Genomic DNA, 24,438 nt, shown 5'->3' on the forward strand with positions numbered 1-24,438 from the left:
ACATCTCTTTTATTATTATGATGGCCAAGGAGAGCTTGCACAAAATACATACAGTGAATAATACATATGTTTTATGGTTTATCATAATGTGCTTGTAGGCAGTGTAGGAAATGGTGCCACGAAGCGAAGTACACACATTAAGTGTCCATAAAACGTCTGTAGCTGGAGCCATCTCCTGTGGAGTCTTGTGGAGGCACCGGCAGGGAACAGTCCATGTCTGACCAAGAGACGTGGACCGAGAACTTCTTTCTTGTTGCGCCTCTGTGGAGCTGGAACATTATTAAAACACACTGCAGTGCATTTAATAGAAGCCTGACCCGTCACGCAGCTTAAACAGACATCCAATCATTTATTTAGCATTTAAACAGTCTAAATCCAAACCTCAACATACATTCACACACTCTCTCTCCCATACACACACACACACACACACACAGTCTGAAAGGCTGAAATGCTTTAGTATAAAATAAAAGAAGTAGTCAGCTCATGTGTAGAATGACATAAATGAATAATCTTCGGACAGTAACTTTTGTTTTCCTGTGTGCATGTAAAGAGTGGGCCTCTTACACTTACACTATGGTGTCATTTAACATTTATTTTTTTATTTTAAATAATACAATAAATATACTACAAATGAACATTGGCTTTGGTAGAGTTACAAGTTCATCATTTTCTCTCCACTTCACAATTGCGGACATGACCTTTTCTTAATTATTTTCTTACTCATCTGTAGCATTGAGGGGAAAAAAAACAAAAAAACGGTGTATCCTGATGAATAAAAGGTGGACTGGAGAGATCATGCCACTCTACAGATTTATAACAAGAGAAAAAACTTTACAATTTCATGCATACAGATAGGTTTTAATGCTTCAAAAGACATACAAGAGTGGATGGCCACAGTAAACTTGAATTTATTGACATAAAAACCAATATATCTATCCTCTTATCCTTACACAGGTTTGACAAAACTGTGAAAACAAACAAAACAGACAGACAAACAGGAAATCTACAAAATAAAACAAAAACAAAACAATGGCAGCATTACTGCTGGTTCTAGAAATGTACAAAATTGTGTTTGTCCTTGTGTTTTTCTCTTTTATTATTAAGAGCAAAGTTGTTAAAATATTTTTGGGTGTACTGCATCACAATGAAGAATGAAGCTGAAGATCTACAAGCATATTGAGTTGCTTTGACAGAAATGGTTCAAGTCACATATTTGAAGATGAGCGCGAAATAAACAAACCAAAAAAAAGGAAACGGGACAAAGCTACTTATGAAGGGCTGTAAAAATTCTGTGGTGGATACTAGTGGTCATAAGCATAGAGAGTGCATAGTTTGAACAAAGAGCAGTATTACAATAAGGGCAAAAAAATTAAAATAAAAAATAAAAGAATTAGAAAACCAGGAAGCACTTTCTGACACCGCATGAGGAATTCTTATCGGGCTAATTTGACGTCCTGTTTCTACTGTGGTTAAATTCAGAAAAAAGCACTTTTCAAGTTGTTTTCCATACAAAAAAAAAAAAAAAAAGAAGAAGTCACAAGCCACTTAAAGCTTAAATATATACGTGATAACCTTTGGAAGGGTTTCATACATCATATGTAACACGGGAGCGTATGCCTTTGAACAATTTGGCCCAATCACAACTCTTTCCCCCTCTCGACTCCATCAGTCTGATGTGGCATAGAGTGATCCCGAAGCAAGCTGCGAGTAAACTGCTCTTGAGAGCGGTGAAATGCAAAGCCAACATCAACTGCGCCATCTTTGTTTCTTTTTTCCTTTTTTTAAATTCCGACATTAGAGGCAAGTGTCAGACACTTGTAAGAAGGAGCTAACATCTCACCGCCATGCTGCACAGATCTGAGTGGATGTGTAGGGAAACGGCATGCAAACGGCACCGTTGGATGTTCTTTTAAAAAATAAAATAAAATAAAACAAAATAAAATGACATAAAAATGGATACAGCAAAGATCCACCTGCACCAAATATACTAGTTAAGTCAAAGGGGTGGCTGGTGATGGAATATTATCAGCACAAATTTCCTTTCATTCAAACAACACAAACTAGAAAAATACATAGCACCACAGAAGAGAGAAAATAGCACCTATGTTTTGATTTCTTCGTGGGGTTTGTTTTTTTTGTTTGTTTGCTGGTTTTTTGTTTTTTTTTCAGTAAAATGTGATATCATCTCCCATTGCATTGTCAGGTAGACGAGTATTTCAGGAAAAAAAAAATAATAAAGAGGCATTTTATTAAGTTAATATTGCCACCAAGGTAGGTGTTCTGTTCAGAGGGCGCAAAAAGGAGGAATGGATTATTATTTTTGTTTGTTATGCAAATCAACTGTCACATAATATCACAGAGCTTGTTTTTGGCCTTTATTTCCATTCTGTTCTTAAATTACAACAAGATGTGCTCCACAACTGCAACAAGACAGGACTTCCCAATTTAGTTCTCTCTATGTGTTTTTTTTTCTCCTTCTTCTTTTTTTTTCAATATACAAGTCGAATTTCCTCGCTTTCGATTATTTCTCTAATTTAGTTTTTTTTTGATGTTATCCCTGTATCCATCATCTCCTACCTCACAATTCATAAAGTCACATGCACGTTTTGAAGCCAGAAGCAATAAACATTACCAGGAAAAAAAAAAAAATATACAGAATGTACTTACAAACATAAAAATTATTTATATATATTTATATTATAGATCCATTCCAAAGAGAATGGGGAGGACAATTATGCACAAACAAAGCTCCTGTAGTGAATGAGCAAACAAACCAACAAAAGACAAGTGGAAGAAGCCAGGGAGATGAAGGAAAACATGAGATCAGAGCTAAAGAAGGGAAAGGAGCCAAATCAGATGGAGTCTGTGGTAAATACTGCGACCGTCTGGAACGGCTGCAGCTCTCAGGGTCGCCTTCATTGTTTGTGACCAAACGAAACAAAAAAAAAAAAAAAAAAAAAAAAAAACGAAAACAAAATCAAGTGTAATGACATGGGGCTGTTTGTGTGTGTGTGTGTGTGTGTGTGTGTGTGTGTGTGTCTGAGTGTGCGCTGTGTAGGAGGCAGGATCTGACATCCAGTTTCAAAACTTGCATGTGATGGAGAAGGCACACTGAGGTTTCAAGGTTATTTCGTTTTTTTCCTCTATCCCTAAAAAAAGAATTTCACTGTACTCTCGACTTGATTTCATTTTACTCACACTTGTTGCTTTATGGAAAAAAAAAGTTGCTTTTTTTTCTTTTTTTTTCTTTTTTACAAATACAATTGTCCTATTCTTTGTTCAAATGTCGTTTGTTCTGAGAAAACAAAAATATGCTTCTTTTTTTTTTTTTTACTTTTTTGTTTTTTTTTTTTTCTCTCCATTTGCTCCGTAAACAGTCTTAGCCGATGAAACAGACCGGACCCACTTCGAATCCAAACTTCTGCGTGGAGCCGCCAAAATCGTTGAACATGATGTCCACAAATGGCACCTGTTCCACCTTTGGTGTGTTGATCTCAAGTACTGTCTTATCATAGCCCTTTTTCAACTGAGGAAAGACACAGCAGGAGGGAGGAGAGTTAGTGAGTGATGAAAATATTCTTTTGAAATAAAAACATCACACTCTTGGCAGGACTGAGTTGGGCTTATTGACTGTGCCACTACTGCTAAGACAACAGAAACTATTTTCCCGCCAGCTGCACGAACGCACATCCCCACCATCTTTGACTCACCGCACAGCCATCGACCAGGGCGCGGATGTAAGGGTTGTTATCGTAAGACATCTCCTCGTCGTTGGAGCCCAGGAAGCGGATGGCCTTGTCATAGTTGTCCTGGTCCTGGTCGTGCCAGGCCACCGACTGGTAGCAGTTGTACGTCATGTTCTGTCTGGCCGCCGCGCTCAGCAGCCGCAAGAACGTCATCTGAACCACGCCGATCGGGTTGGCCTCTGCGTCCACGTAGGAGAGCTACAAGAAGACAAACAAAAAAAAAAAAAAGGGGGGGAAAGAAAAAGAAATGCAGATCGGATTGGAGCACAAACTGAACACCAGGAGGAGAGAACCGAGGGATATGGTGAAAATACTGAAAAGATTTACTGAACCCACTCTCGTCTATACTGTGCGCCGTTTCTGCCTCATGGGAGTCGCTTTGAATTCATTTGTAACTTGTAATTTGTTTTCCTGTTCTTACTGCTGAGTTGGGATTTCTAGGACACGATTTGTATGAACGGCCACACTCTGAGGGACGGCATGGACAAAACAAACAGAATTTATGGTGCAAGTGGCTTAAATAAGACGGAGAGCAGACTGACCTGATTTTTAAAGGATCATCTTGTTGTTATTCTGTATTTTTCTTACTGTCAATATATTCTGTGTTCGGGCCAAAACCAAACGATGCTCGAGTTTCTCTGAGTACAGTCTGACATTTTTATTCTCTTGCTTTGAATGAACCTACTGAAGACACATTTATTATTGTGATTATTTTGGCAGATTTTATGATTGCAGTTTCCAAATTCAGATAGAATGACAACTTTCAGCTTTCATTTAATGGTTATTGTACGTTTTCCTAAAATATTGCAGCACCAGTTTGGATGTGGCTCTGGTCCATTTTCCAATTTCAATTTACAGCTCTAGACTGAGGCAAATACCTTTTTCTCAGCAGCGGATAAATACACTCATTTACAGAAGCAGAATGGCATTTCAAGGTTACCTACTCTGCCCACGTTCATCATAATGAGGGGGGACGACAGCGGACATTTATATGAGACTTTGTGGAATCAATTCAACATTAGGTTTTGCCTTTCCATGGAGATTTGTTGACACTAATGCTTAAATCTCTGCAGCCTTTGGCAACAAAGAATGTTAAGCCTCAAACTAAAGTCGCTAAGAAAATAGATCAGGAGGTGACATTAGATATAGAGCTGGAGGAAGGCTGCCGAACATTTCCAGGGCTTAATGCCTGCGAGCTGTTCTGATGTGCAAAGCTTAATGTGGAAAAATCTGACTTTGTGCAAAACATAAGCAGAACTGAATACCTAATTTAAATCTTGATTATGTAATTATGTAAAATAGGGGCCCAATACAAGGAAATTATGGTAAAACTACGAAAATTCAATTATCTTAATGTGAAATATGTTGTGGTAATGATATGTTAATTGCCAGGTAATTAACCTGTAATTAACCCAGAATTATGCATGTTTGAGTTCCTGTAAGGAAAAAAATTAAGCTACATCCCATTAAGCTGATTATTGGGCTTTGTAATCCTGACTGATAAGAGAGCAGGTCTGAAAGCAGTCACAGTTCGTTCTATCGTCCGTAAGTAACGTGCGGCATACCAACCATCAGGAATCCATTAGATCCACACGGTTGCTTCGTCTTTCAGACAAACAGGACTTACTGAGGATAAAGCACATGCAGCATTCACGCCATGCAGCCAAAGCAGCAAACCGTCCGAGTCTGGGTGTGTCTGGATGACTTTCTAGACTTTGCACTTGCGCACGCACACACACACACGCACATCATACATTCACATACATACAAAGCCAAAGTACCGACACTCGTGCTTCATATTAACAGATCTAATCATCTTTTCCATCTATTCGTGCGTAACAATTTAATGCCAGTGATTGCTTCAATTAGCTCATGAATCAGATATAAACACTCCAGAATCTGTTCTGCAGCTTACGTCTAAGTGTCGGTACTGCGGCTCAAATTAAAAGCCACTTTGAGGGTTTTTTGTCCTCAGAGTGGATAGATCCTCCCCATGCTCTCCCTTTTTTACCCACCCCCTCCCCTCCCTGCCCCGCACAGCGTGTGGATCCAGCTCCGCCATCACCAGAGAAACATTACCTCTTTATCATCATAGCCGGAAGTCAGCAGTGACTGAATACCCAGAAGCCCCTGGGTGGTGACTGAGTGCCTGACCTGTTTGACTCAGAACCACTTTGCTAGATCTGAGCGGTGTTTACGAGGGGACAGTGTGAGTGTAGTTGGATGGCTGTAGACTGGGAATGATACCCCCACCACCCTCCAGAATGGATGACCTGCTGAGGCAGGAACTTGTTGAGAGTTACAGCTGAGAAAAAAAACGTAATGTGTAAGGAAAGAAGTGTAAATTGATGTATTCACTCCTCCGTGTTTTTGTGCACTCTGCTAAATGAGCTATCTGTGGCTGTAAACATCCTTCGTGAGTCATGGGGAGTGTTGAGGCACGCAGTCACTCTTACAAGATGCCCCCTTAATGTAGCAGAGGTGTGGCAGAGTGGATAATACAGTCAGAGATTTCTGCAGTAAAACAGCTGGACGCTGTTTTTCTTTTTAGATGACAGATGTGTTGCCTCAGCACAATCAAATCCTGCCTGTATCGGTCCACACACACACACACACACACACACACACACACGGACACACACCTCTCCTGCATTTCCTCGGAAGAGCATCTCCTGTGTTGCTTGACTGAAGGTGAGTGCAGCCCATGCTGAATCATGCACCACACTTATGGAACGAGCAAGGTGCCAGTGTACATACATACTCTTGTAGGGCAGAACCAGAACCATGCAGAGCCTCAGGCACACAGAGTCGAGGCCGGAGCTAAGACTCTGGGGCCACAGGCGGGGCCACTTACCAGGGAACCTCTCTTGTAGTGACTATACCATGTGCCCGGCGAGTCTTTGGGCCATTTTGCCATTTTGCTCTGTAAAATATAAGAGGCTTTCAGGGAAGGGAAAGGGACTGGAGGAAGTCGGAAGTCTGGCTTACCAGTTTACCACGTTTGAATTCACTGAACCAGGAACCGGGATTCTCCTTGGCCCAGGATGTGAGCCTAGCCTGGGGGCATGGATCAACAGAGGCAGAGCAGGAGGAGGAAAAAACAGCAGCGTGTTAAAGAGAGGGCACAGATTGGACAGACACACATCAGTTTATTTATGTTTTCGCTCTCCCCTCTTTGTCCGCTGAAGGGTCCTCCAGCCCTGAAACAGTATTTAGTGAGACCGACCACAGCAATCGGACCCGGGCAGAAGATTTTAGCAAGTCTTTATGCCATTTTGTACAGTACAAACTGTGGCTGGCAGCTAATTGCTGCTGAAAAATTCATGAGTACACAGTGATTAATTAAGAAACGATCGCCTGCAAGGAGCTCCTATACCGTGGCCGAGCTCCATCCCTGCTGTTCAGTGTTGGTGCTGTGCAGTCAAGGGAGCGCTGGCTATGTTTCGCCATTAAAAGCCACAAATTGGCCAGCAGGGCCCGGCTCTTTGGGTCTCAGGCATGAAAATAATACATTTCCCTGTAATTATAAAGGAGTAGTGTTTTGATATGGAAACGTGATCAAGAGCTTAATGGGTAAATGAATGATGGGCCGTGGATCACCTTATCATCAGGAGATGGCATGCATTTACACTCTTGCTGCCTTGAAAGTGACCTTCAATTGTTTTTACCGGCACCAACTGAGCGGAGGAGGACATGTATCCTCGCTGTGACTTTCTCCTCTTCTAGGATCTATGATAGCAGCGCCTGGCTCCGCTGTACAGTCGTGGACAGCATCACTATGTGCTCCTATAATAACTGTGCCAATCTAAACACACGTGGGAGTGTTTTCTGTCTCAGCGCGAGGACTGACAGCGCAGGCTTTTCTCTTCGCCCTCGCCGACACAAGCGAGGGCCGCCCATCAGCAGCGCGCTATAAAAAGTCGGTTTCATTATTCTGAGCTTAAGCAAACTCCTGCTCCTCTGAGGCTCGGTGAGTGGGATCATTAAAATGGCTGTAGCACTGTGCTATTACACAACCTCCTCGACTTGTCAAAGACAGAGGTACCAGTGTTTCACCACTCTGCCACTCTCCTCTACAAACTCCTGCATAATGAACCAAACATCTTTTAGGCATTCCTGCCATCTGTCAAAGGTGATGGAGGACTTAATGGATTTCCATCTGAAAACGTTGTATGGGGGAGTTTTCTCCCTGCCGTTTTAAGTGACAAAACTAAACTGAGATTAGCACGCTTGCAAAATAACTCCGGCCCTCCTGGGAAACGTAGGGAGTCGTGGTGTTGAGTCATCTCCCATGTCTTCTTCATAGCAGCACACCAGGCAGTGTCATGGAGGCTAATTATACAAGCACATGAGTAGGTACAATACAGTTCTCGCTGCCGATGCAGGCAGCGCTGTCTTGAGATGTGCAGGTTATGTATACAATATGCATCCCAGTTAGTCTCAGATGTGTGTGTGTGTTGTTCACCTAAGTGCGGTGTCAAGCTTATGCTCATTCCCCGTCAATCAAATCACAAAGGGCTCAAAATGTTTGTTTGAATTGAATAGCAGCAGTCTGCTTTAACCTGGCTGTCCCATGAGTGTGTGTATGTGTTGTTGTTTGTGTTACTGTTTGTGTATGTGTGGCCAGACTTACCCCTTCAGACTTCTTATCTGGGAAGATGCAGCTCTCTCCACCCGCTGTGAAGTTGCAGTAAACCTTGAAGGCGTCCCGAGAGCAGCCCTGGTTTGGATCAATCCAGTATTCACCTGAAGGGATGGAGAGATGGAGGGGGGGGGGGGATACAGAGATTGCAATTATAGAGTGGCATATGCGAAGCCTGCACAGTTCTCTTTCAGGTCAAGGCAATATCTGACATTAGACAGCCGGTGTTATCATTCTTGTCACTTTGCCCACACTATCATCCAATGTTCATCTATTTTATATTCGGGGATAAAAAGAGAAAACGTCGCCAAAAATCTGACTCTTTCATTCTGCTTGTATATTTATTATTAATTGTTGTGCTGCTGCTGAGGTGGAACATTATTCTGCAATGAAAATACTTGGATTAAGTAATTTTATTTGTTTAAACAACAGCTCACATGTCAAGTGCATGGCACTTGACATGTGAGCTGTTGAAATATTCAGAATCCAACAGAGCTTTTACTCACTATCATTTTCTTAGCCAGAGATAACTCTGACTATTATTTTTGAAATCCCTTTGCTGTCAAAAAGTTAGACAGGATTATCTAAAATTCACAGGGATGCCAAACAGCATTTTTTGTGTTCCACTATTAAAATCCAAATGATGACAAATGAAAGGCAGGACATTTCTCCATCTATCAAATCTATCAATTCAAACTGCTGATTATTTTTCAGCCAATTGACTCATTAATGGACAGTTACGCCTTTTTGTTGATTGAGAATTAACAAGAATTGGTTGGTGATTTTTTGGGCGTCTACTGTTTTTGTTTTTGTGAGGCCTACAGCCACACAACACAACCCAATGTACTAACCAACAGCATCGTCTTTCCCACAATGTCTCTTGCATGCATGCAGCTGTGTGACCAGCGCAGAAATTAATAACCGTGGTGCAAATAGATTAGACTATTAGCCTCACGCCTCATTTAGATGGAATGTGATACAAACCGTCTGGGAAATCAGGATGGCAGAGCTGCAGGTCCTTGCAGGTACGAGCCGGGTTGTTTTGCGTGCCCAGCGGGTGCTTCATCTGCTCAATCTCCAGTTTCAAGGAATTGAGGGAGCCAAAGATTTCCTCCATGCCGTCGTCATAGTCCTTGTAGTTGGCATCCATGGGTGCATCATCCACCATCTGGCTGGCATCAATGTTCCTACGCGTCCTGCCCTTCATGGGGGCCTGGATGGGGAGTGGGTGGATAACATCGCCAGGAGGACCCTGTTAAAGAGCGATGAAAGGAAGAGACGGAGTTAAGGATGGGGATTATGCAAACAGGCATTAAAGCCGAGCGATAATGACTTGCACTCGAGATAATACAGAGATTCAAAAGAGGGAGAAAAGATTAGTGCATTGACTTACAGGAGGGCCAGGAGGTCCAGGTACACCAGACTCTCCCTTTGGTCCAGTTTGACCCTGAAGAAGACAAATTAAAGGTCATCACCTGACTTCTATGGATGTCATGAGAAATGCTTCGTGTTCAAACACTTACAGATGAACCTTTAGCTCCTTTGGGACCAGGAGGACCCTAAAAGATACAAAGTCTCATCAGTTTTAGCTCAGCCATCGCACGCTATCGAGTTAGACACATTCTGTCGTGTACGATGAGTCTTACAGGTAATCCGGGAGGACCCAGGGGACCGAGAGGACCTGAGGGACCAGCAATGCCCTGAAGGAGAAGAAGAGAGGCTGTGAAATCATAACTGCTGCCTAACAAAAGAAGGAGAAATGTTTATCCCTCGTGCAAATATAAATAAGACTATCAACAACATTTGGTGGGAAGATTGTTGGCACAAATGGCACTACTCTTCTGCAGCACTGCACAAGAATTAAAAATACAGCGTGTGGGCATGTGTAGGACTTTTTCTGTGCTCTTGTTTGCTTACACTGTCTCCTTTGGGACCAGATGATCCTGGAGGACCAGGAAGACCTCTGTCGCCCTTTTCTCCCTGTTCACCTGGAGGTCCGATGAGACCAATAAGACCTGGATGGCCCTGAGCACGGAGAACAACACGTACATTTAGAGTTATCAATACAAATGGTCAATAACACGCCACCGATACTATAACTTCAGTGGCATAATATATCTATCTGACACACCCTCTAATCATCAGGGTAATGATCTGATGGCTGGAGGCAAAAAACAGATCTAATCACTCTGTAAGTAAATTACATTCATTAGTCTTTGTTACAGTATTTCTTGCAGCTTATACTACACTTTGAATCATTCAGCCCAGCTGCTTCTGGAGAGGCTCACCTTTTCTCCTTTAACACCAGAGTCTCCTTTCAAACCGTGTAAACCACTAGGGCCCTGTGAAAGGGATACCAGGTGAATACGATTTCAAATTGATGCTGACAATCTCAGGTCAAAGGTCAGGAGTCACTTTGACTCACCATTGGTCCGGGAGGTCCATCAGGGCCTGGAGGTCCAGGTAAACCTTGCTCTCCCTTCACAGAAAAACAAAAATGAACAGCGTTTTTAGATCTAACCAAAAGCTGTTTTCTATGAAAAGCACGTCCTCTGTGTTCTTCCTGCAGTCACTGTTCATGCTTTTTATTGAAGCACTGTGACGAATTGGTGTGAGGGTAAGAAAGGTTTTACTTACAACTGGGCCAGGGATACCCCTGAGACCCTCAGATCCAGGCTTGCCAGGCGATCCTTGAGGACCGACAGGGCCCGTCTTTCCTGTGGGACCTTCCAAGCCAGGCTCTCCCTTTCACACACAAACAGGACACATTTCATTTGTCGTCACTCGTCACTGTTGTTCGTGGGAGTAACGTCTGTATTTTTTGTTTGATGTGCTACCTTGGCTCCCTTCTCTCCCTGTCTTCCCTCAGGTCCTGCAGCACCAGGGGGGCCCTATTTGAAAAGAACAAAACAAAACAGATGACAGAGGTTAATATTGTAGGATACAAAGGCAGAACAATAAAACATTGCTACAATTTTGCAGGGATGAAAAGGAGAGATCACAGGACAGTACTCACTCTCTTTCCTGGTGGTCCAGAGGGACCGGACTCTCCAGTGGGTCCAGGTGAACCCTAGTTTAAAAATTTAAGAGGGTAAACGTTAAAACGAAAACATTTTAATAAATTGAAATTTAAATGAGTCTTAATTTCACAGCAATGAAACTCAGAGATGTGTTATTAACACTCACAGGCTGGCCGGGCTCTCCATCATCTCCCTTGTCACCAGGTGGACCGTCTAAACCCTGAATGAGAATTGAAAAGAACCTCAGCCGTGCTGCATTGCAAACAAAAACAAACTGTGAGGAATCGAGTGGGCAAAATTCATGACTCATGGATACGTACAGCAGGACCGGGCTCTCCAGGGGGGCCGGGGTCACCGGGGAAACCACTTGGACCCTGAAAATCAATAAAGGCTGTATTACTTTATTTTGAAGACAGTGGATTTTATTTTCAGGCCAATGTGAAATGTCTCTGTGAGTTAAAGTCTGTATTGTCTAAAAGTGAAGCCAAAATAGAGCTTACTGGACTGCCTTTAGGACCGTCATCTCCAGGGGGACCCTTGGGGCCTGGAGGTCCAGCGGCACCAGCTGGGCCAGCTTCTCCCTTTTCTCCTCGTTCTCCTCTTGGACCCTGGAATAATACAATTACCAGAGATGTGGTTAATGGCGAGAGTATCATTGGTGCCTTTGTACTCTGTCGGTTCTTATCATGTAAAAATGCTGAAAACAGTCAGATAACTCACCGGTGGGCCAACTTCTCCCTGAAGTCCAGGCTCTCCTGTTTCACCAGCATCTCCCTGATGACACAGAAAGGGAGAGGAGATGTTAGAGGGTAAGAAACATGCATTATCTGGCAGGGGATTTGTTGATCCAACCCGGTTCTAAGAATCTCATCATTTAGAGCAGTTTGCACTGTCCTGGTGCCCTTGTCACCTTAATGAGGACAGAAAGAGATGACACGAGAGATTTCAATCCATCAAGGACTGGTGGATGGGGTGGCTGGCGCAAAAGAGGGCGCTGACCTCACTATTCTCCCTGAACTAAGCTCATATATCTTGTCCTCTTCCTCCTGCCTCACTGGATTGTTGCCCTGTTGACTCACCTATACCCTGGACACTATCGTTACTCACTGTCACATGAGAATACGGTCCTGCCCTCTCAGCTTTGCAGCAGATGCACTCTGCCACACCTGTTTCAAGGGGGAAAATATGAGCCTGTGACATGTTTGGGCGGGGAAGCGCCAACGAGCTACACGGCGATTTGTTATGAAAAGCAAATCCAGATTCTCTCTCATATGAACACTAACTCTGTATTGGGAGCATCAAGAGATACTTTTGAAATAGCATTTGGCCGTCTTCCACGATGTCTGCTGCTTCCATCAAGAAATCTACTCCAAGCAGTTGGTGCACCTGTTTTTAAAAAGCACGACTGATCCTTCTGGATTGAGAGCACAATTTTTATGCTATGCTGCATCTGAAAAGCCTTGCAGAGGGCATGGCTGTATCCGAACAACAGCCTGCTTATGTCCACCAGCGGGATGCTGGGAAAATCTGCTGAGAACAGGGAAAGGGAGAGCATGAAAGACAGCTGCTCATCACCATCATATGAGCGATGTGTTTAAAAAAAAAAATCTGAGCTGAATCGCTTGCCAGCTCCCTGAGCCGGCTAATGAAATGCCAGATCAGCGGAAGCGTGATTAGCCAAAAGAGCATTGTGTTTGTTTGCACGGGAGAAGGAAAGGATGAAAGAGCAAAAGGTGATTCTATTGACTGAACCAGATAAAAACAAATCACACCATCAGAAAATGAGCTGAAAGTGCACAGCACAGCAGTCCAGTAGCTGCAGAAGCTGCCAGCCTGCCATAATGAAAAAGCAGCAACAAATAAGAGTGGGAGATGATGTTATGAGAGGTGCTTTTAATAATGCATTCATCATCTTAGAATTGCAAGTACGGGGCCACCGAGTATTTATTCATCCTCTCCACTAAGCAACAGTACTGTTGGGGATAGCAGCCTGTCTACTAGAGTTTCTGTGCATCTGTCACTCTATGGCAGAAAAAAAATTCATGTCCCATTAAAAAGGGCATCATATAAATAGACGTGAAATATTAATGGCTGCAAAAAAACCTTGTAGAGACGTATCATTCGCAGTCTCCACCGCAGAGCACTCAAGCAAACGTCTGGCAGACTGAATCTGCCTCCTCCTCCTCCTCCTCCTCCGTGTTATAAAACCAGTCAGCTGGATACAAACAGCGTCACACCTGTTTAGTAGGCAGGTTACAATAAAAACTGTGACAGGTGCCTTAGTGGTCGGGGATTTATGGCAGAAATCTTTTGTTGTGTTGTCTACCACTGTACAAAATTTTCATCAAGTGAAAATTAAAAAGGGAGTCTGCACACAAGTGCCGCTTGAATAAGGGCGGGGGGGGGGTGAAGGATGAATACATTGTCATTTGGATGAATGCATGAATGCAAGCAGCAGACTGGGCTTCCATAATGGCCACACAACAGCTCCACTCATCCATACTAAAAGCAAAAGGCGGCTTCAGACCAGACTGTCGATGAGAGAAAACTGCTCATATCTGGAAAGTGCAGCAGACCAAACCACAAATATGATTCTACAGCGTTCAAAATAAGGGTATTCACATGGGCAGTTGATGTAACTTTTTTCGCAATAACGTCTCCAGGAGTCAAAGAAACCACCATTTGTGAGTGTATTTATGCACAGAAAATAGTTTTGGTAGACAATATCTATATTGCTGGCTTTAGGCTTGTAAATAAAACGCATTTTTAATTTTTGTTGCATCTAAATCTTAATTGCCTTCGAGACGGATGCAATTATTGTTGACACAACTGGAAGCAGTTCATGTGACCTTGGAGATATCTCTGTTTACACTAAAAACATGACAGTGGCAGATGGAGGTGGTGGCAGAGGTACGATTTCATACACATCTAAATGGACGCTGTGCTCCCTGATGCGCCTGCACAGATACAAAGCTGTGCAAAGGGGCCTCACAAACAAGCCTGAAACAGAACAGGGGCTTTACCTTTTCTCCAACAGCACCGGGGTTTCCAATACCACCAGGAGGTCCCTGGGGGCCATCAGCTCCTGGAGGTCCTGAGGGGCCTCTGGGACCAGGGGGGCCAGGTGGACCCTTTGGGGAAAGAGAGGAGCCAGTTTCAGTAAGAAACAAACTACATTCTGCTTGTAATGCAACGTATGACTCAGAATGTGTATTGACTGTAATTAGATTTTCGTTTAGCTCTTACCATTTGGCCAACATCTCCAGTTTCACCTTTCTCACCAGGTGGACCAGGCAAGCCCTGAGGAGCAGGCACAGGATTTAAATCACTGTGTCTGAACGAAGGTTTTTATAGGATTTTATTTATTTATTTATTTATTTTTTATCATAGTCTGCACCTGCAGTCCAACTGGGCCTGGAGGTCCAGGGAATCCTCTCGCTCCTTCATCTCCCTTCTGGCCAAACAGACCCTGCTGACCTCTGGGACCAGGCTCACCATCTGCGCCCTGCACAATGTAACAGGAAGGTTCTCATACGCTCTAAAGATGCAGCAAATGAGATGCCAAATGTTCTCTGTGCACAACTGAAGCTGGACACTTACAGCTGGACCAGGGGCTCCAACAGGTCCTTGAGGGCCAGTAGGTCCAGGTGGACCCTGCAGAGGAGAAGGACCACATTAAATTATTTTTTTAAATGCGAAACCTTTGTATGAATAAGAACAATGCAGAAGGAATTGGTGCAATGAATAAATCATGAATTTTTCAAGGATTCTGTAAATAAACAACTTACGTGTTCTCCTTTGTCACCCTTGCTTCCTTTCTGGCCCGGCTCTCCAAGCTCTCCCTGAAGAATGTAATAATGATGGTATGAAACAAAGACAGAAACCAACATGAGCGACAGCGAGATAAAACACAACAATCGATTTTGTTAAATTAACATCAAGCTGCAACAGTATACATGTCTAAGCACATTGGAATTGCTACACTCTGCTGTCGTAAGGACACATCTTCCGAGTCTTTCTGTGTGTACTTTCCAATTGCATCACTCCTTTTTTCTAACCACACAAAACACACACAAAGCTCACATCTGAAGGGGGCTTATAATGCCGGTTGAGTCACTGGTGCTAAAAGCAGCCAAAACAGAATAGATAATTAGTCCTTTCTCAACCTGTTTCCACCAGAACTCCCAGGATGGCAAACCTTGCACTATTATATCAAAGCCTCCACATGCTGTGGGTGTTTGCAGAAATAATGCTTATAACTAGCAAAAGCTTATGGGTTTGAGTCAGACACAATGCTGTTTGTGAGGCGGTATTAGTCTCTTAAATAAAGGCTTTTTGTGCTGTCCATTCCTCCACGGAGAAGACTTATAATAAGAAAGTGTCTGAATATGTGTAAGCATTAGCTTGCAAGATCTTCTTTATCTACATGGCTAATACCCTCTGAATTCTCCGTGTCTGTCCACACCGTGGGGACCATTGTAAGGCCTGTTAAGAACTGAGGCGTTCTTCAAAAGGATGAGAGATTATCCTCTGAGTATCTCCATAGCTGATCTTCCTGCAAATGTTTTCAGAAAGGATGTGGAGATATTCTTGCTTCTGAGTACCAAAGGGTCACTTTCACACATTCTGTCACCGCCACAAAATTCCTCCCTCTCCTCCTGTTTGTTTGTACTGGAGGATACAAAGCTGCTACAAGGCAGGTTTGCGCTTTACAGATCTGGCAGCCGATGGAAACGCTGTCAGACAAATTCTCTTCAAAGCGTTTAAGGTCGCGGGGAAAGAGACAAAAGGATATCTGGCTTAGATCACAGCTGTAAAATTTCTTTGAAACTGTCTTTGAAAGACGGTAATTATGAATGTACTCTGTGCCGGTGTGAATGTGTGCATGCATGATGCAAAGGCGTGGAGAGTTTTATTGCATTTTTTCTGAGTTTCACTTGAAACTGTGAAAATGAACTCACTTTGTCTCCATCCTCTCCAGGAGGTCCAGGAGGTCCTCCAGGTCCAGGCAGACCCACAGGTCCCTGAATACCGTCTCTTCCAGCTGGGCCTTGAGGTCCTTTCTCCCCCTATTTTGTTTTGCCAGATGACAGCACAATGTTGTCAGCCATACTAAATCAGCTTTTTTCCCCCATGTATGTCACTGTAATTTCGATGATGTGATGTTCTTACCGGTCCGCCCTTCTCTCCAGCAGGGCCCGGAGGTCCCTGGGGGCCAGGACGTCCAGGGAGACCTGTAGGTCCAGCTGGGCCAGCAGGACCACGTTCACCAGGAGAACCCTGCAGAAACAGCATCAGAATGGTTGAGCCAAAACATCGCAACCATTAAAGTTCCTACTCTAACAGAAAGTCAAAATGTCATGCGGATCTATCAAATAGGTCAGACCTCGCTTATGTAAGAAACAAACTGCATATCATTATGTTGTGTAAGAGCCTGGAACAAAGGAGTGTGGGAAGTTTCTTATAAAGACTATTCCCACAGATGGAGACATAACATGGAAGGTGAGAGCAAGAGCAAGAGAATGAGAGTGACACACTGAGGATGCAATGCAGCAAAATGTACTCACAGCAGGTCCAGGAGGGCCGTGAGGACCTTCATTCCCTTTCAGGCCGTGAGCCCCCTGCAGAGGAAAATAAGACGATGGCTTAAGAAAACAAACACATCTGTTTGGGAAGAGTGAGATGGGGACAAGTGCAAGCTAAAGCTGTTTTTTTTTTTTTTTTTTTTTTTTTTGCTACAAATATCCGTTGCATTACAGAGGAACAGGTGTACCAGCTAATTTCTGCAGCCCTAAAGTTAAATTTGCCAACAAATAAGTGTGTTGCATAACAACCAGGACATGACTTTGTCAAGTGAGAAAAAAATGTAAAAAAATAAACACCCTAGAGCACAATGTTCTTCTACTGAAGCCCACACAGGGATCTGATGTCATGTCTGATTCTTGAGGTTCACCACTGTCATGTAGAGATTTAACAGCCCAGAACTATTATGCAATATCCATGCTGGGAGGACAAATTTTTGGGGAGGAATTGTACTCAATTGTTGTAGCGGGTGGGACTCACGACAGGGCCGGGAAGTCCTCTCTCTCCAGGGAAACCTCTTGGGCCAGGAGGTCCATCCTTACCGGCTGGGCCAGCAGGGCCAGGGTCACCCTGCAAGTCAGAGCACAAAGACATTCCTGAGTTAAAAAGTGGATGAGGAGCAAAATTTAGAAGTAGACAGCTGTGTGCTGCTCGGGTGCTCAAACCAGTGAGATATTAAAGCTTCACCTTGGCTCCTTCTTTGCCTGCAGCTCCAGGTAGACCCTGCTCACCAGGTGGGCCTGGAGGTCCAGGATGGCCCCGGTCTCCCATTGGTCCTGTTTCACCTGTTGGTCCCTGGAATGGGGGGGGGGGGGGGCAGGAATCAAAAATAAACTGATGGATGCTACAACATTGAAGCCAGTTGCAGAGGAGGTGTGAAGAAGAGGATGGCAGAGGGAGCACTCAGAGCAAAATCAGCAATTTAAATACACAAAAGAGGTTAGAATTTCCCCGGCTATTACAAAACATGGCGTGGAGAGGCTGAACATTTGCTGTGTGGGCGGCCTACTAGTCATTAAGGCCACATACAACTCCATTATCATCAATGTTCTCAGCCCTCTTGGCATTAGCTGCTCGGCTGTGAGGGAAAGTCTCTTTAATGAGCCCATCCGGTGACATGAAGGAATATACACTATAACACTTAGGTCACGGCTCATGAGATATAGGTACGAAGGCCGATTTTTTGGTGAAATGAACAAAATGCTGGGATATATTTGATGTGAAAATCCTGCTGCCTTTATGCGCGGACACATTTTGCGGGGTTGCTCTACTACTACGTGCAAAAGCACTTTCATATGAATACACATAGATGGAAATTTGTGTATGCACAAATTGGATACATTCATCAGAAGCTGTGAAAAGTTGAGCTGATCTAATTGGGGACTGTGACTCACCTGAGGTCCGACCACACCTGGGGGACCAGGAGGGCCAGTCTTGCCTTGGAATCCCTGTTGATTAGAAAACAAAATCATCAACATCTGATTTTGTGAGAAGTGCAATGAAGAACTGATGAGTCAGACTAGTGGACTCACAGTCTCTCCTCTCTGTCCAGGATGTCCAGGCAGTCCGTCTTTCCCTGCAGGTCCCTGAGAAACACACCAGCATCCGTGATCACACAGCAAAAGACACAGTTGGTTCCTACAGTGTGCACTGAATATGAATCTGGACTCACAGGAGGACCCTTTGGTCCCGGGAAACCGGTTGGTCCCTGAGGCCCTGGCAGACCCTGAAAACAAACCACAAGTGTCACCAGTTAATGATCAGCTATTTATTATACAGATTGAGATAGATGTTATCAGGCTAAAACAACCTGATGACTTCTGACGTCTGAGGATACGTACCCTCTCGCCGGGAGGTCCGGGTGGGCCGTCGTTTCCTGAGTTACCCTGAAGGGAAAGGTGGCGGTTAAATAGTGGACTTTAAGCACAGCGTGGATGCAGAATAACAATGAGCAGCAGATTATTTTATACCTTTGGTCCGGCTTTTCCTGTTGGTCCTCTTGGCCCTCTCTCTCCCCGAGGCCCCTTGAGAAAAAGATGACATGATTAAAATCCCAAAAAGGGTCCCGAGAGTTATTTGTGACTTGAGAATGTTGAGCTGAATTATTGTCTCGGCTTGGTTCCCCCTTCAGGCGTGCCCAGGTTGAGCCCTCCGCTTCAACTGAGGTGCCAAGCTCGCCATCTGTATATAAGCACGAGTCTGCTGAGTAAGACTAACCGTTGGTCCTCTCTGTCCGCGTGGGCCAGGCTTTCCTGCTGTTCCCTGTGGACACGAGGAACACACACAATGATCAAAGGACTGGTACTTGCATCATTATGAGGTTGTATCCACTGGAAGGATGAATCTAATGCCAGCAGACGGTCGCATTTGCAAGCAAATTTAAGCAGAATTGGCCCATTTACTTAGTCGGGGATCATTTTTTATCATTAATTACAAATTACCTGCTACAAAATTACCATCAGTGTTTATCATCACGTACATTACATCCATAATTATCTCAGAAAAAGACAGTTTAATAAACAATAACGCGCAATGTGGTGACTTCACAAAAAAATATTACAGCGCCGGCATGCATCTTTAATGAGAGAAACAATTACATCTTTAGGGTAGCTTTTAAGTTTCAAACAAGTGCTCTGAAACTATGTTAATAGTGCTATTATCCCCTTTCTGTCTGGCGGCTTGGTCTCATAAACTTCACAAATGTTTTGTGAAGATGAAAATCTTCATTTGGTTTGCACCACTCGTGGTGACAAATCATTAGTCTTGCAGGCGAACTAATGGCCCATCCCTTAAACAAGAAAATGAAACATTGCTCAAGTATCACAAAGTGATAAACTATGTTTTTGGTGGTGGCGAAATGAGTTGGGGAAGCGATGGAGAAGTAGGAGCAGATTTGTCTGTTGCGGGTTAAAAAAAAAAAACAACAACAACAACAACTAGAGATTTGAGCAATGCAACTTTTTAGCTTGATGCATGTGAAGCCCAGATGGGAGCCCGTCTCCAGCGTCCGTATTGATCCCTTGTAGGAATGGAGAGATTAATAAGAAGTCTATCCGACATACCCGAGTTCCTTTCTCTCCATTGGCGCCTGGGAAGCCTTGGAAACCTTGTGATCCCTGTGTATGAGAAAGACAGTAATTAATCTCTGAGAGAGACAGAGAGACACCCTGAATATCACGTCCCTTGTTTATTGCCCGCGACATCCCCATCTTATTATCGGAACAGGACACTGGGTGACCTGTAAATAACAGCAGTTTTTTGTTGACAGCAAAAGGCATTTTTAAATCCCCGGCTCTTTGATCAGGGAGCTTCAAGCATGTCCACTTGTCAGACTGTGGCTGTGCCCCAAAGAGGCTAAAGGATGAACAATCAAAGGCTCAACAAAGCAGCTTTTTGTGCATGCACATTTTTTATTCTCTTTCAAATGTTCGCTGCACGAATGTAATTACATGTTGGCTTAAATCGGTGAACTCGTGACAGTGCTGTTACCTTTGGTCCCTGTCTTCCTGGGTATCCTGGCAGTCCGGGAACTCCAAGTTTACCCTACGGGTGAGAAAGGTTTATTAAAAAAAGAAGTTATAAACACAATGCCTATGGGAATGATCCTGCATTTTTATTCCAAACGCACCTGTGTTAATAGTTCCCACGATCAAAAGTCATCAGATACTTTAAACTGCGATACTCCACACAGTAGGGTCGTATTCTGACAGGTGAACTGAACTTCATTTGTAAAATCTGTTTTATTTTGGTGTTTTGAGGCATTTTGTGATTCAATATTGCTCAAAGCTTTTGATGATTATGTTAAATATAATGACATAATATTAAAGTCACTTTGCATCAAAGACCTTTTTTGCGGGGGTTATGTCAGCTATGAAATAACGAAATTATCAATAGCAATTCTGCTAACGGGTATCCTGCCAACCTAAACACAGACCGCATACATCTGAGAAGCTGTGAATGTAAATAATTAGAGTAATGGCATCATTGGCAGCATGTTTTCTTTTGTGTAGAGCCTCTGATAAAACCAAAGTCTACATCTATTATGCTGAAATATGGATAAAAAAAAAAAAAAAAAACAACACCTCGTGCTCGATGGCTAATAAATTGCCAAATCAACATGTTCACACGCTCAGTGACTTCCTCATTAGCCAACCACTTTTAACCTTGACTGAGAGATCACGGAGAGGCTGTATTTTAAGTATCTTCAGCTTACTAAGTATTCATCCTCCTGATAATAGAATGCTAAGGACTGAATCCATTTTATGCTTCCAGTCGGTTCAAGAGCAGCAGTGGTAAAAAAAAAAAATCTGTGACTGTTCCAAGTGGGCCAATCAGAAAAACTATTTCCCTCGTCAAGGCCTGCTGAGGCATCACCCCAGATCAAACATAACTGATAATGCAAAATAACACTCCTCCTGTTTTTATTAGTCCATGTGAAATCTAGGAATTGGTGACATGTGGGATATCAGCACGCTTTAGTTATCGCAGCCAAATGAACTGAGAGGACTGAGATTACCTTCTCACCACTTGGGCCAAGAGGACCTGCATCTCCTGGGAGACCTGAGCGACCCTTTGGCCCCTCTGGACCGTCTTCTCCTCTGGGTCCTGCTGGTCCGAGCTCACCCTGCAAAAGGAAAGAAGCACGAGGGGCCACTTGTAAGTGATTAAGATGAGACTGCTCTCTTTCACATCCATGTTGGGAATATTCAAACGTGTCTAATAACAAATAAATACATGTATCGATGTAGGGTTAGATGGTTAGATGCCACTACATGTGAATTAGTGGAATTGTGTTTAACACAGTTGGCCAGAATGCTTTTTGAATTTTGCTCATCTGCTGCATCCCAAACTTTACAACGAGGCGTGGTGTCCTGCACCGACGCACAATTTTCTGTTGTAATATGAGAGATTTCTATATATAACTGGATAACTTTCTTGCTTTGTCTGTCTGTTCTGTCAAATTTAGGTCACATTCTTCAAAATACTGTGAAAAAAGGCTATTTTCCCTCATAGCCTGTCCTCTCACAGCAGTTAGCAATCTCATTATTGCATCTCTCTGTACGTGTGTGACTCCTTTGAGCAGGACACACACTAAACGATGGCGTACAGAGTCGCACTGACAACTAGCCACTGCCGGGGAGATGCAGATGCAGAAGCATGTGAAAGGCATCTTGTTAAAGGCTTGTGAAGAGTTGCACAAGTGGGCGGGCGTGTGCGCGCACCCACAGTCCGGCACACATAAAACGGCATCAAGCAAACTCTGGTTGACTCGTACTTGTGAGCTCATCAAAGAGAACACTTCAAACTGAGCGGTCAAATGCGCGCTTTTCATAGGCGTGCTTAAAAATTACTCATTTGGATTCAACTCCATGTGTGTCTCCTCCGGAGTGGTGGGCCTCCTCAAATCTTTGCTTTCATCAGGATCTGTTGGATCTCCAGAGGAAAACAAGCTGCAGCCCCCCATGTCCCCCTCCGGGGCTTGAAGGGTTTAAAGTGCCATTGATTTCTCCTTTCTTTCTGATACACTCTGATACTCTGATACACAGAACCGGGTCAGAGATTGTAGTTTTCATGTTTGAAGTGACAACTGATGCAGGTTATGTTTGCCTTTCCTTTGACCTGACAATTTGAATCCCTCATGGCAGGGTTAGAACAATGAGGCTGTTTCTGTTTCTCTTAGTTGCCGAGGTTTGGCCTGACAGGAGAGTGGTAGGGGGGGACAGAAAAGGAATAGAAAAACTGCTCACGTAAATTCATCTGCACGCACGCACAATAACAGCTGGCAGGTGCAACAACACCTTATGTTTGCTCATTACCCACAATCCCATGGTAGTCACTGAGGTATGAGCCATAAGGGGCTAAGGTGACAGACACGGTTGGTCTTTTGACTTAGTTTGAGTAAAGGTCACCGACCACGTCGACAAAATTTCGCCATAGAAACAATTCACAAGTTGCAGCCGTCTAATTAGTTTAATTCATCTGATGATGGTTCCACTACGCAAAACATGACTGACACATCCAGTTGAGTAAATCGCAAACAAAGACGCCTTACCCTGTCGCCCTTGATACCCATATCTCCCTTGAAGCCGGGGAAGCCGTCTTCTCCCTTACAAGAAAATAAGGAGAGGTGAGGATGCAATGAAGGAGAGAGGACCGGATAATACAGATGGTGAAACCATTTGTGTAATATTTATACACAAATTCACACACACGGAGATGTGGAGTCTTGGTGAGATCCCGTGTTGCCATAGAAACTCTTGATTATGCTTTTTTTTTTTTTTTTTTTTTTTCCATTTTCTTCTGTTCCAGCAAATTTCAGAGGAGATTTCCTTGAGAATATCATTAGCATGAAAGATTTCACGCAAGACCTCCACGGCTCTCCTCATCACCACCATTAATGTTCAGCATCATTCACACAAATAACTCAATTTCTCTGAAGTTCAGGCTCCTCATTTCATGCAGTCACAGCCGACTAGCTGAGCTCTCTCTTACCTTTTCACCCTTGTTCCCTTTAAGACCGCGCACACCGTCAGCTCCCTGTGATGCAAGAATAGAAAGACGTTACGAGGTTGACAGGATGCAAAGGCACAAGGCTCACCGTGACGGGAGGACATTAACCGCCAATCTGAAGTCACAAAAGTTATCTGATGTGGCATATTGTCTTTTATTTATACATTTATTTATTTTAATCCCACTCATGTCAAACCAGTGTGCTTTGCAGTGACGGATGCATATAGATGTGTTTAATCTGCGTTTTAGCACATTAAACCATCACAGCTTCGCTTCCTAACCTGTCTGATCTTCTTCCCAGACAGCAGCCTTATAAATAAGGGTCTGGTAGCCAGTTTGAGTGGAGTCTTTAATGATTGGATCAGTCTCACTCGCTTGCTAAGAATTATTCAATGGGATTTCTTAGGTCGTGTTTTATCAGCTGCTAATGACACCACACAAGAGAAGGGCGGATTGCCTTGAGCTGTTTTCAGCTCCTGTAGCTGACCTCAGCTTCGCTGGCTGAATGATGTAAGATCTGAAAAGTTGACTTTCTAGTTTTATTTGTCTCACTAAGATAGTTTTTTTTTTTTTTTTATGTCACTGTGACAAAAGCCACTGGAGCTGTTAATTTGCGAAAGAAAAATGTTTTACTAAATCATACTCAGTTGCGTAGAGAAATCTTTTTCCTTCAGAGGAACTTTAATAAACTAGCGGGGAACTGTTAGTTGATAACAGCTGTTACTTGCAAAGCACCAGGAGATAATAATACACATGAATTTTTTAGCTGATGATGATCAACTCACCTTCACGCCTCGGGGGCCAGGATAACCAATGGGTCCTTGAGGGCCAGCGGGGCCCTGGGGCAAGAGATGTTTGGTTAGAATTTGTAGCACACACACACACACACAGACACACACACACACATACACAATGCAAGTGTTATCTAAAGAGC

General features: G+C 43.5%; 1 protein-coding gene across 2 annotated transcripts in view; it reads right to left on the reverse strand.

The window, feature by feature from the left end:
• Nucleotides 1-2,128: 2,128 nt before the first annotated feature.
• Nucleotides 2,129-24,438, reverse strand: part of col5a1 (procollagen, type V, alpha 1) — a 66,569-nt gene continuing 44,259 nt past the window's right edge. Inside the window, exons 27-66 of one of the 2 annotated variants that reach the window (XM_029515459.1) lie at nt 24,290-24,343; nt 23,487-23,531; nt 23,047-23,100; nt 21,511-21,618; nt 20,484-20,537; nt 20,057-20,110; nt 19,212-19,256; nt 18,965-19,018; nt 18,836-18,880; nt 18,667-18,720; nt 18,527-18,580; nt 18,389-18,442; nt 17,682-17,789; nt 17,475-17,564; nt 16,979-17,032; nt 16,584-16,691; nt 16,373-16,480; nt 15,200-15,253; nt 15,012-15,065; nt 14,809-14,916; nt 14,658-14,711; nt 14,435-14,542; nt 12,132-12,185; nt 11,912-12,019; nt 11,732-11,785; nt 11,578-11,631; nt 11,408-11,461; nt 11,229-11,282; nt 11,029-11,136; nt 10,817-10,870; nt 10,680-10,733; nt 10,309-10,416; nt 10,038-10,091; nt 9,915-9,950; nt 9,785-9,838; nt 9,376-9,643; nt 8,383-8,495; nt 6,738-6,806; nt 3,714-3,947; nt 2,129-3,529 (exon numbers count right to left, since the gene is read on the reverse strand). In XM_029515459.1, the coding sequence (XP_029371319.1) occupies nt 3,383-3,529; nt 3,714-3,947; nt 6,738-6,806; nt 8,383-8,495; nt 9,376-9,643; nt 9,785-9,838; nt 9,915-9,950; nt 10,038-10,091; nt 10,309-10,416; nt 10,680-10,733; nt 10,817-10,870; nt 11,029-11,136; nt 11,229-11,282; nt 11,408-11,461; nt 11,578-11,631; nt 11,732-11,785; nt 11,912-12,019; nt 12,132-12,185; nt 14,435-14,542; nt 14,658-14,711; nt 14,809-14,916; nt 15,012-15,065; nt 15,200-15,253; nt 16,373-16,480; nt 16,584-16,691; nt 16,979-17,032; nt 17,475-17,564; nt 17,682-17,789; nt 18,389-18,442; nt 18,527-18,580; nt 18,667-18,720; nt 18,836-18,880; nt 18,965-19,018; nt 19,212-19,256; nt 20,057-20,110; nt 20,484-20,537; nt 21,511-21,618; nt 23,047-23,100; nt 23,487-23,531; nt 24,290-24,343 (3,198 nt within the window). In that variant the 3' untranslated portion in view covers nt 2,129-3,382. Of the gene's footprint in view, nt 3,530-3,713; nt 3,948-6,603; nt 6,673-6,737; nt 6,807-8,382; nt 8,496-9,375; nt 9,644-9,784; nt 9,839-9,914; nt 9,951-10,037; nt 10,092-10,308; nt 10,417-10,679; nt 10,734-10,816; nt 10,871-11,028; nt 11,137-11,228; nt 11,283-11,407; nt 11,462-11,577; nt 11,632-11,731; nt 11,786-11,911; nt 12,020-12,131; nt 12,186-14,434; nt 14,543-14,657; nt 14,712-14,808; nt 14,917-15,011; nt 15,066-15,199; nt 15,254-16,372; nt 16,481-16,583; nt 16,692-16,978; nt 17,033-17,474; nt 17,565-17,681; nt 17,790-18,388; nt 18,443-18,526; nt 18,581-18,666; nt 18,721-18,835; nt 18,881-18,964; nt 19,019-19,211; nt 19,257-20,056; nt 20,111-20,483; nt 20,538-21,510; nt 21,619-23,046; nt 23,101-23,486; nt 23,532-24,289; nt 24,344-24,438 lie in introns of both variants that reach the window. The other variant, XM_029515460.1, reaches the window with a different exon arrangement.

The sequence above is a fragment of the Echeneis naucrates genome, chromosome 12, assembly GCF_900963305.1.
Source record: "Echeneis naucrates chromosome 12, fEcheNa1.1, whole genome shotgun sequence".
Lineage (NCBI taxonomy): Eukaryota > Metazoa > Chordata > Actinopteri > Carangiformes > Echeneidae > Echeneis > Echeneis naucrates.